Here is a 12,273-nt window from a genome sequence, read left to right on the forward strand (position 1 = left end):
TGCCTCAGCCTTCCAAGTAGCTGGGATTACAGGCGCTCGCCACCACGCCTGGCTAATTTTCGTATTTTTAGTAGAGACGGGGTTTCACCATGTTGGCCAGGCCGGTCTCAAACTCCTGACCTCAGGTGATCCACCTGCATCGGCCTCCCAAAGTGCTGGGATTACAGGCATGAGCTACTGCGCCTGGCCTTCCCTTTCTTAATGGTACCCTTTAAAGCACAAAAGTTTTTAATTTTGAAGAAGTCTATTTTATTTATTGTTCTTTTGTTGTTTATGCCTTTGGTATCATATTTAAGAAATCACTGCCTAAGCCTAGCTCTTGAAGATTTACACCTATATTTTCTTCTAAGAGTTTTCTAGCTTTAGCTCTTACATTTAGGTCTTTGATCTATTTCAAGTTGATTTTGGTATATAGGATGTCAGATTTGCAGCATGTTTTGCAGGTAGAGTCTCAGCTTTGCTGATGCGGTGGAGAAAAGTGGGAGAGAATGGGGAGGAGAATGGAGGGCAACCTGAAGGTCTTGGCCTCCCCAGCTGGGGGATGGATGGGCAAGGTGTGGGAGGAGCAACCGTGGAGAGATGGAATCAAGACGCATGTTTTGAGCACGTGGATCTGAGATGAGTGTGAGCTTCCAAGAGATGTTGAGTGAGCAGTGGGATCTCCGAGTCTGGAGTTCCAACACTGAGAAACAGAATTGGCAGGCATCTGGGTGTAGATGAGATTTATTTAAAGCCATGGGGGGCGTGAAGAGAGATCCCAGAGGGAATGATGTAGCAAAAGGAGAAAAGGCTCTGCGGCTGGCCTGGGACATGTGGGGACACTGATCAAAAAGAGCCAGGGGGTTAGGAGGAAAACCAGAGGGTCTCTGAAGGCATCCAGAAAAGAGGCTGTGAGGGAAGGGATTAGAAATCCAGTCTTCCTCTTCCTGGTGCTGTGTGTTCTTAAGCAGCTCCCTCCCATCTCTGGGCCTTTGTTTCCTTGTCCACGCAGGGAGAGTGTGAAGCATATAAAATATGCATCCTGGAGTCCTGGCCTGTGAATGTTTCCCCTATATATAACTAAGTGGAAAAAAACAGCAGGATTCCAAGTAGATGTACTGGAGGTGCTGTGCTTTTCATGCACCGTTTCTCTGTGTCTATGCATGTGTGTTTGGGTGCATAAAGAGATGATTAAAATAAGGTCACCAAGAATGACCACTGGCAGTGATGAGGCCAGCCAGCATTTATGGAGGGCTCCCCAGGTGCCAGGGATGGAGGAGGCTAGGGTAAGCCAAGCCAGGTGCCCAGGACTTGTGCACATCTGCCCCCTGGTGGCTATACTGCCTCATGTACATTCCATGTGCTGTTTCTTAGCGCCTAGAAGCTGGGTGCTGTTATCATGGGGTTCCTTTCCCAGATAGTTGAGGCTCAGAGAGGTTGAGGCACCCACCTGAGGTCACACAGTTATTAAATGGCTGAGGCTGGGCCACTGGAACCCAGAGCTACCGCCCTACATGTTACCTCTGATCATTAAGGTGGGGGATTTCTGGGGTTTAATTTTCTTCTTTGCCCTTTTTGGTACAGAATGGACTCTTGGCATAATATATTTTTTCCTGTAAATGAGAAGGCTCCCAGTAAAGTCCTTTTCTTGTGCTCTGTGTCTCAGGTGCTGCCACGGGACCTGGAGAAGGAGGATGCCCCCCAGGAGAAGGAGCGACCGCTCCAGCAGGTGTCCCCTGTGGCCTCGGTTCCCTGGAGAAGCCACAGCTTCTGCAAAGACAGGAGGAGTGGGCCCTTTGTGGTGAGTGATGCAACATGGCTGGAGAGGATTGCACAGGGGTGCTGGTTGCTGGACACTGCTGTGAATGTGGTTGTTGGAGCATCTGGACGGCCCAGGGCCCTGATGGGGTTGAGGGTAGCAGGCAACTGTCCAGGAATCTGGTGTCACCTGACTAGCTGTGTCGTGGTTCTTGATGTGGAGGGTGTTTGGTGGCTCTGCTGGGGAAACCTTCTTCCTCTTGAGTTTCCAGCCCAGCACTACCTGGCGTGGAGTGGTTAAGGGAACATAGACTGGTGTTGGAAAGTCCTGGGTTCCAATCCCAGCACGGTCTCCTGTCAACCTCTTTGAGATTTTGAGCAATTTACTTAATTTTGCTGCACTTCAGTTTCTTCACCTGGAAAACAGGATCTTGATTCCTATTTCTCTAGCTGTGTTGCGAGGATGGAATAAAAGTGTGTGTGTGGCCCAGCACGTCATAACACATTTAGGAACTGACAGTTATGGTGATAACAGGAGGCAGCAGAAAGCTGGTTCCAGAGCCAGATTGCCTGGGTTCAAGTCCCGGATCTGCATACATTCACGTGTGACCTTGGGCTGGCCTCTGGCTTCAGTTTCCTCATCTGTAGAATGGGGATAATAATAGTATCTACTTTACAGGGCTGATGTGGGGCTCAGATGAGAGAATGCATGAAGTGCTTAGCATGCTTCTGGGTACATAGCAAACAATAAGTGTCATCGTCACATAATTATTACTCTTGCTGTTACTGGTACGACTGTCCTTGTTTTCAAGTCTCCCTCTGGCTCTTGCTTATCTCTGTGTCCTTGTGCCCTCTTCCCCCTCATCCTGTTTCCTTACTTGTGAAAGGAGGTGAGTACACACTGAGCAGGCCCCAGGGGCAGCTGTCCCCTTCAGAGCCTCAGTGTGCCCACATGGGTTCCAGGGCTTCGCCACCTCCAATGAGTTTCTTTTCGGACTTTAGTTCCATACTGTTTGGAGTTTTGCACTTGCTCGTGAAGCCCCTTTCCGGCCCAGGTCCTATACAGGGGCATCGAAGACAGGGCTCCTAAGGCAGCGACACTTCTGCCCACAAAGGCCTCTTTGGTTGCTGAGCTCCATAAGCTTCAGGGAAACCTGGGCCTGGTCTCACGTTTTGGAGACATACGATTTTGCGCTGAAGCTCCATTGAGAGTCCATCCCTTCCAGTTTTATGGCCACAGGCAAGAAACTTTGCTTTCCTGAACCTCAGTTTCCATTTCTGTAAAATGGGGGTGAAGAAGATACCCTGGCATGGTTTGTGCTAGGAGTGATGCAGAACAGCCACAACGTGAGCCCGACTGTGGGGCTGAGGGAGACGGGCCGGGGAGGAACTCAGATCCCAGCTAGGTGTTTACTGAGCAGCCCAGGAATTTTCCTCGAGGATCCAGATCCTAGCCAAAGATTCACACACATTTGAAACCTGCCTGGATTTTTTGATAAACATTCCCTTCCATTGACTTCTTTCTCAGCTATTTCTCCAGTCCCTCTCAGATAGCTCTGACTTACTTATCTGATTGTACTTGAACTTTTGTGTGTGTGTGTGTGTATGTGTGTGTGTGTGAAGACAAAGGTGATGGGGAGAGAAGCATTTTAAACCTGTCTTTTTAGAGTCTCTGCTTGCTGGCATCCTCCTTGGCCGTCCGGCTCCTCCTCTTTCACTCTCTGTCATTGAAGAGCTTTTGTCCTTGGAGTCCTCGGGCAGCTTGCCTTGGCTCTTTCCTTCTGGCCTCTGAGGCCCCTGCTCCACTCTTGCCTGCTTGATTTCCTCTCCTCAGAGGTAGGTGGGTGGAGGGACTTAGCATGAACCGGAGAGTGCTGGGGCCTCAGACCTCATTTCCCTGCTTTTGGGACTCATACCTGCAATTCTGGGGAGTGGCCACAAGGAGGAGGTGGTGGTCAGCTCCTATCCTGGTGCCTCCAACAGCCCATCCCAGAGGGACCTTTTAGTACTGGGCTCTGGAGGCTGAAAGAAGTGGCTTTAAGTTCCAACTCTGCCACTGTGTGACCTTGGGCAAGTGACTTCATGGACCTCACTAAATATCAGTTTTTTCTTCTGTAAGATAAGGATAGTTCTCTATGACCTCAAGAGTATTTTCGTGAGTAGTAAGTGAGATCACCCAGCACATAGTAAATTCTCAATGTCTCAGCTGCAGTGGTAGCTTTTCCTTCTTTCTCCCTCTTCCCTTCCTCCTTTCCTGATCCTTTCCATCTCTTCTACTTTCCCTTCCCTTTCTCATCCTCCTCCTCCCCTTCCTCTCCTCTGCTTTTTTTCTCACCTGTCCAATTCTCTTTTTATAAAAGGGGAAAGTGAAGCCAGGAGAGAGGACCTGACTTAACCAGGGTGACCCAGCAGAGGAGGGCTGGGGTCCTGAGCCCCTGGTGGCTGTCCCTGCTCCTCTGGAAATTGGTCATACATGCATTTTGTGTCTCATGAGGTGTTTGAAGGGATTCATTGTGTCTGCTATGATTCCCATCATTGCTTTGATGAATGACTTTGTGCCGTTATTTTCCCATTTAAGTTCATGTTCATCTTCATTTTTTGAGCTTCTCAGGCCTTGCCAATTCCTACTTCAGCCTCATATTAGAGACCATGAATCCTATTTTGCAGAGCAGGAAAGTGAGGCTCAGAGTGGTTCAGCCCCTTGCCCAAGGCCACACAGCAGCTGGGGGAGCTGGAATGGAAACAGGGCCTATCTCGCTGCAGCCTTGGCCCCAGGCCCTTCCCGCCATGGGCCTGTGCTTTTGGCCTACGGCCAACCCCTGCCAGCCCCTGCCAGCTCCTCTCTCCCCTGGGCCTGCAGCACTCCGTGCATTAGCTACATGAGGAAACAAGACACCCTGAGCCCTGGGACTCCTCCTGGAACTGAGAATGTGATATTTGCTCACCCCGGGGTTGGCCATCAGCTGCTGTGCTGCTGCTGTCTTGCAGAGGGTGCCTGGGACCTGCCAGGCCAATGCCCTGCTGATTTGCATAGCCCTGCCCATGGTTGCTGAACTACAGACCCTGCCACTTGCTAGAGGCCTTGAGCAAGTGAGTTTACCACTCAGGGCCTCACTTTTCCTCCTCTATAAAGTGGATAGTGATAGCAATAACAAAGCCTAACACTTACTATCGTTACATGTCGTGTAGATACTGCTATTATTTCCAATTCACAGATGGGCAAACTGAGGCTCAGAGCCATTAAGTGTCTCTTCCAAGTTCTGGGTCTGCAGTCCATGCTCTTAAGTGTCTGCTGAACTTTCCACTCGTCTTATGTGGTAGCCCGGTGGGAGGACAGAGCCCAAATGAGATGATGCTTACAAAGCTCTTAGCACAGTGCCTGACACCGAGAAATGGCTTCACAAATCATAGCAGCTATTATTGTTATTATTATTTGAGATGGAGTCTCACTCTGCCGCCCAGGCTGGAGTGCAGTGGCACAATCTCGATTCACTGCAGCCTCTGCCTCCCGGGTTCAAGTGATTCTCGTGCCTCAGCCTGCTGAGTAGCTGGGACTACAGGCGTGCACCACCACACCAGGCTAATTTTTGTATTTTTAGTAGAGATAGGTTTTGCCATGTTGGCCAGGCTGGTCTCAAACACCTGACCTCAAGTTTTCCACCAGCCTTGGTTTCCCAAAGTGCTGAGATGACAGGTGTGAGCCACTGCACCCGGCTTATTATTATTTTATTATTATTTGCTGCCAGGTTTTTTTTCTACGCTCTCCCAAAGAGCTGATGGGAAAGACAAACATCCATAGCCTTAGAAGTTTTTCTGCAGTTGAGGAGACAGGCCCAGTGTAGGGAAGTGTCTTGTGTATGGTCCTGTGGCCTCCAGAGGCAGAGCTGGGGCTGCAGTTCATCTTTGTGACTCCTTGGCCAGTGCTCTGTTTCTCCCCATCTCTCTTGTTCCTTTCAGGGTTCCCCTCAGGACCTCAAGTCCACATGGCGAATCCAAGTCCTGTATCAGGCTTTCTCCCTCTCCTCTTTTCCCCAGGAGGTGAGCTTTGGTCTGCATTTTCACAGGGACCATAAAACACAGTGACTCAGTTGTGGACTGTGACCTCGAGTCACAGTTTACCCTGGAGGCCCATCTTGTGACGATGAAGTCAGAGATTCATCAGCTGGGAGGCTTCCCTGCAATGGGCCAGCGGGAGGGCCTCTGGTAGTCTCTAGAATTTTCTCCCAATCCCCGAAACCTATTGGTTAGCATATGCTGGCTCATTTGGTTCTTGAGTTTTATTTCTTTTTGGGCCTACTATGCGCCAGGCCCTGCATGATGGGGCCTGGAGATTTTCTCCGTCAGCCTCCTGGAGTTCACAGCCCAGGGGTCTGAAAATGACCTGGGAGGGTCCAGTTAGGTGCAGGAAGTAGGAGGGGAGACATTTGGGACTGAGAACTCACACAGGCAAAGGGGGGTGCTTGGAGGACCAGTTGGGCTGAGGTAGAGTGTTTAGGGATTTTGGTCCTTTTTTTGACAAATATTTGTCTGCATGTGGTAAGTGCTATGCTGGGCAGTGGGCTACAGTTATGACTAAGGCATAGACAATTAAGAAGGTAGGTAAATAGGCCAGGCACAGTGGCTCACGCCTATAATTCCAGCAGTTGGGGAGGCCTAGGCAGGCGATTCGCCTGACTCAGGAGTTCCAGACCAGCCTGGGCAACATGGTGAAACCCTGTTTCTACTAAAATACAAAAAAAAAAAAAAAGAAGAATTAGACTGACGTGGTGTTGCGTGCCTGTAATCTCAGCTACTCAGGAAGCTGAGGGGCAGGAGAATCACTTGATCCCAGCTACTCAGGAGGCTGAGGCAGGAAAATCGCTTGAACTCGGGAGGCGGAGGTTTTAGTGAGCTGAGTTCTCGCCACTGCACTCCAGTGTGGGTAACAGAGTGAGACTCCATCTCAAAAAAAAAGAAGGTAGGTAAATAATTGCAGTGGGTTCTAATAGCTAATTTTCTTTTTTTTTCTTAAACAACAGAAATTTACTTTCTCACAGATACACAGGCTAGAAGTCCAAGATGAAGGAGCTGGCAAGGCTGGCTTCTAATGAGGCTTCTCTCCGTGGCTGACAGCTGTGTCCTTCATTTGTCTTTGCGTAGCCTCTTCTGTGTATGCACGGTGGGAGGTGGGGGATAGGTAGATGTCTCTGGTCTCTCTTCCTCTTCGTTTGCCAGTTTATTACAAAAGATAAGCTGTAGAAGCAGAGATGCGTAGGGTGAGGTATGGGGGAGGGAGTGCAGAGCTTCCATGCCCTCCCTGGGCACGCCACCCTCCAGAAACCTCCCTGTGTTCAGGTATCCGGAAGCTCCCTAATAGCTACTGTTTATTGAACATTTACTATATGCCAGGCATCATGTCATGTGCTTTAATTTAATTTAAATTTGTGTAAAGTCTCCCTGGAGGAGGGAGGGGGTGTCTCCACTTGGGGAGGGCTAGCTGAGAAGCAGGAGTTCGAGACCAATGAGTCTGAGTTCTAAGTCTTGAAGGCTGAGCAGGTGTTTGCCAGGTAACTATGGTCTGGGGAACAGTGGTTTGCCCCTGATCGAGGGAACAGCATGGGCAGAGGTTTAGAGGCGTGAAATTGTGCTCTATACAACGGACGTCATCTGAGGTCCTTTAAACCTGACTTCCACGTGACCCTCCTGGACACCCGCAGTGTGTGGTTTAACGCTGAGCTCAGACTTTCCCACATCTCTAACTGGTGAAACTGTGGCCCTTTGCTTCTGAGGCTGGTGCTGTGTCATCGTCATGCCAGCATCTTTACGCAGGATATGCCAGGGCAAAGGTTGAGAGGTTTGAGAGCATTTGGACCTGATGACTTTGTTATTAAGACTGGAAAAAGGAGGGGAGGAACATTTGGATTCTGCTGACAGCAGTGGTAGTCCTTGTGAGTGTAATCAACTTGAAATAAGTGGGAACTTGTGAGGTGGCCCCCGCCCAAGAACATATCCTGGCTGCTAGTTAGAGATTCCCTCTAGATTTCGGTTGGTTGACAGCGAGTCCAAATGAGAAGGAAACAATCAAAATGAAAGACCACACAAGGACTGCTGAAAGTAACTCATCAAAGGTTGTGACTGAAAAAACAAGTTGTGGGCTGGGCACCGTGGCTCATGCCTGTCATCCAGTGACTCAGGAAGCCAAGATAGGAGGATTGCTTGAGGCCGGGAGTTCCAGACCAGCCTGGGCTGAACATAGTGAGATCCCTGTCTCTAAAACAATGAATAAATAAAAATTTAAAAATTAGCCATGGTAGCTCATTGAGATATTTATTTTCATTTCCCTAATGACTAATGATTTTGAGTATCTGTTCATGTGCCAAATGACCAGTCGTATATCTTTTTGGCAGAAATGTCCGTTCAAGTCCTTTGCCCATTTTTGAATCAGATTGTTTTTTCTTTGTTGTTGAGTTGTAGGAATACATACACACACATATATAGATAGATAGATATAGATATAGATATAGATACAGATACAGATATAGAGAGAGAGATAGGCAAACAGACAGATAGGATCTGGCTCTGTTGCCCAGGCTGTAGTGCCAGTGGCATGATCTTGGCTCACTGCAACACCTCGTGAATTCAAACCATCCTCCCACCTCAGCTTCCCAAGTACCTGGGACTATAGGCATGTGCCACCACACCTGGCTAATTTTTTTTTTTTTTTTTTGTATTTTTGGTAGAGACGGGGTTTTGCCATATTGCCCAGGTTGATCTCGAACTCCTGAACTCAAGTGTTCCTCCCACCTCGGCCTCCCAAAGTGCCAGGATTACAGGCATGAACCACCACGCCCAGTGGAATATTTTATATATATATTCTGGATATTAATCCCATATCAGATATTTGCAAATATTTTTTTCCCATTCTGTGGGCTGTCTTTTCATTCTCTTGATAATGTTCTTTGATGCACAAAATTTATAACTTTGATGAAGTTTGATGACGCCCAACTTTTTCTTTTGTTGCCTGGAAAAGGATTTTTAAAATTGAAGTGTGAGATGAATACAGAAAAGAGCTCATATCCTAAGCCAGATGGCTTGGGTTTAAATCCCAACTCTGCTACTTACCAGCTATGTGACTTTGAGTGGATTGACATCTCTGTGCCTCAGTTTCCCCATCTCTGAGACTGGGATTATAACAGAGCCTACTTGTTAGAAATGCGGTGAAGTGGCCGGGCACAGTGGCTCACTCCTGTAATCCCAGCACTTTGGGAGGCCGAGGCGGGTGGATCATGAGGTCAGGAGATCGAGACCTGGCCAACATGGTGAAATGCCATCTGTACTAAAAATACAAAAATTAGCTGGGCATGGTGGCAGGTGCCTATAATCCCAGCTACTTGGGAGGCTGAGTCAGCAGAATCGCTTGAACCCGGGAGGTGGAGTTGCAGTGACCCAAGTTCGGGCCACTGCACTCCAGCCTGGTGACAGAGTGAGACTCTGTCTCAAAAAAAAAAAAAAAAGAAAAGAAAAAAGAAGAAAGGCAGTGAAGTGAGATGAGCTCCTATGCACAAGGTGCGATGAACAGTGCCTGACGCCTAGTAGGTGCTTTGTAAGTGTTGGCTATTGTTGCTGTGACTACGTTAGACACTGAGTTTCTATGTGGCAGACGCTGTGCTAAGCACTGTGCAAACACCATCCCATTATCCGTCTTCATACTCCCCACGTTCTACATGAAGTTCCATTTCCTGGCACTTTTCCCCTAAGTGACTTCACTATATTCTGAAGTGCCAAGAGGATGCCCATTTAAGAGATTCTGAACCTGAGGCTCAGAGAGGGGAGGTGACTGGCCCCGCAACACGCAGTGAAGAAACAGTGATGGCTGGATTGAATCCAGACTTGTGGACTTAGCCCTTGCAACTTGGGAGGAGAAAGGGTGTCTGTAGTGGGGCAGGATCCCCAGGTGGAAGAAGGATGGCTGGCTTCGGTTTCAGCAGCGCCACCTGGAGCTCCGGGGCTCTGTGGGCTCCCAGGGACCAAGGCCACGCAGGGCCCCCAGCTGGATGCCGACCGGCCCGCAGGAGGGAGATGAGTGAATGACAGGGACACCTGTTCCTTGCAAAGCCTCCCTTGTGGAGTAGGCCAGCATCCTGGCGCGTGCGCATCCCCTGGTGGAACAGCGTGGGATTGCGGGCTCTAGAGGTTCCCCTCACTGTTGGAAGGAGACCCAGGAGAGTGTTAACCTTTTCCACCTGTTAGCCCATTAGCTCACAACGCACTGCCGCCATCTCACAGATGAGGAAAACGGAGGCCCAGAAGGGTAATGTCACATGTCCAGTGCGCTCTGCCAGGCTTTTTTTTTTTTTTTTTAAGACAAGGTCTCACTCTGTTGCCCAGGCAGAAGTGCAGTGGCACAATCATGGCTCACAGCAGCTTCGACCTGGGCTCAAGCGATCCTTCTGCCTCGGCCTCCCAAGTACCTAGGACCACAGGCATGTGCCAGCATGCTGGCTAATTTTTGTGTTTTTTGTAGAGACAGGGTTTCGCCATGTTGCCCAGGCTGGTCTTGAACTCCTGGGCTTGAGCTATTCACCCTCCTGGGTCTCCCAAAGTGCTGGTATTACAGGCATGAGGTACCGCACCCAGCCTCATCCCTCCTTTGAGTAGAATCCGTCCTAGCACCTTGTGGCAGACATGAGTTACGGAAAAAGCAAGTTTAAGACTTCAGGGTGTGATGAAGGATCCAGATTCCAGATGCAGCCCCACCAGTTGGAACCTAGATTTCTTCTTCTGGAAATGGAAAGAACTCACTCAGGGAGCTTTTCAAAACTTAGATACCCAGGTCACATCCCAGAAATTAAATTTAAATGCGTGGGGGCAGGGCCTGGGCATCAATGTTTTTTAAATAGACTTTACTTTTTAGAACAGTTTTAGATTTACAGGAAAATTGGAATGATGGTACAGAGAGTTCCCATACACCCACACCCAGTTTCCAGCTATCATCACCACCTTGCTTTAGCATAGTATGTTTATTACCATCAATTAGCCAATATTGATACATTCCTATTAAATAAAGTTCATAGTTTATTCTGATTTTCTCAGTTTTAATGTTATGTCCCATCCAGGATGTAGTATCAGACTTTTCTTTGTTTTTCATGAGCCTGACAATCTTGAATAGTCTTGGTCAGGTATTTTTAGGATTCCCCCCTATTGTCTGGGTGTCAGTATTTTTAGAGATCCCCTGGGGATACGGCACAGTTCAGAAACTGCTGCTCTAGGGCCTTGTATGTGTGTCTGGATGGGGATGAGTTGTTTATATAAAAACGAGTTAGCCTAAAGAGTAGAAGAGAAGAAGTAATTTACGTGATCCGGTGATCTGTTGTTATAATGAACCATCCCAGAACTTAGGGGTGTAACACGGTTATGGATTCCGCAGGTCAAGAAGCCAAGCAGGGCTCTGTGGGTACAGCTCTTCTCTGCTGGGAGCCCTGAACAGCTGGGGCAGGAATCATCTGGAAGCCTCATCACTTACGTCTGGGGCCGGGCTGGGATGACTCGAAGGCTGGGCTCCTGGGACTGATGACCAGAGCACCTGAGTGAGGCCTCTTCTCAGGACCTCTCTAAACTCAGATGTCACCCCTGGGCAAGGCCTTCCCTGACACCACCTCTGCATAAGGCCCGGGCCTCCATTATTCCCTCACAGCACCCCCATTATCATGTGCAGTGTCTTTCTGATATCTGCCTCCCTCATCAGGGTGGAGGCTGTTTGCTGACTTCTTATCCCTCCCCCACTAAACAAGAATTGCAGGACTGTAGGGCTCTTGACGCTCTTGTTCACTTTTGTGTTTTCAGTGCAGAGTTGAAGCTAGGTAAATATTTTTTGAGTGAGGGGCCAGGCACGGTGGCTCACGCCTGTAATCCCAGCACTTTGGGAGGCCGAGGTGGGAGGATCGCCTGAGGTCAGGAGTTCAAGATCAGCCTGCCCAACATGGTGAAACCCCGTTTCTAAAAATACAAAAATTAGCTGGGTGTAGTGGTGGGTGCCTGTAATCCCAGCTACTGTAATCTCAGCTACTTGGGAGGCTGAGGCAGGAGAATCACTTGAACCCAGGAGGCAGAGGTTGCAGTGAGCCAAGATCACACCACTGCACTCCAGCCCTGGCAACAGAGTGAGACTCCATCTCAAAAAAAAAAAAAAAACAATTGTTGAATGAAGGAGTGAGTGAGTCCACAGCCGAGGAAGGGAAACAGACACACAACAGACAGATGCACAACAAACTAACCCTACATAGGAGGGAGTAATTGGCTCTTTCTTGGCCTGGTGGCAGGGGAACTAGAAAGACTCATCTTGCCCTGGATCCTGACAGGGGAGTAGTTTGGCCAGGCGGAGGGAGGGGCAGGAAGGGTAACCCAGGTACCAGTCTGCACAAGGCCGGGAGGCTGGACAGCTTGTGTGGCAACAGTACCTTGCTGCCCCTCCCATGTAGTTCCTGGGAGGGGACCCCTGCACTCTCAGGGTGCCCACTCATCACTGAGCAGAGAGAAGGGTTCAGAGGGAAAATGGAG

General features: G+C 49.1%; 1 protein-coding gene across 5 annotated transcripts in view; it reads left to right on the plus strand.

Moving 5' to 3' along the window:
- Window positions 1-12,273, plus strand: part of KIAA1671 — a 245,237-nt gene that overhangs the window by 95,617 nt on the left and 137,347 nt on the right. For all 5 annotated transcript variants that reach the window (XM_054675950.2, XM_009438006.4, XM_054675952.1 and 2 more), the window contains one exon: window positions 1,646-1,780. In XM_054675950.2, the coding sequence (XP_054531925.1) occupies window positions 1,646-1,780 (135 nt within the window). The remainder of the gene's footprint in view (window positions 1-1,645; window positions 1,781-12,273) is intronic.

Source organism: Pan troglodytes, chromosome 23, assembly GCF_028858775.2.
Source record: "Pan troglodytes isolate AG18354 chromosome 23, NHGRI_mPanTro3-v2.0_pri, whole genome shotgun sequence".
In the NCBI taxonomy this organism is placed as follows: Eukaryota; Metazoa; Chordata; class Mammalia; order Primates; family Hominidae; genus Pan; species Pan troglodytes.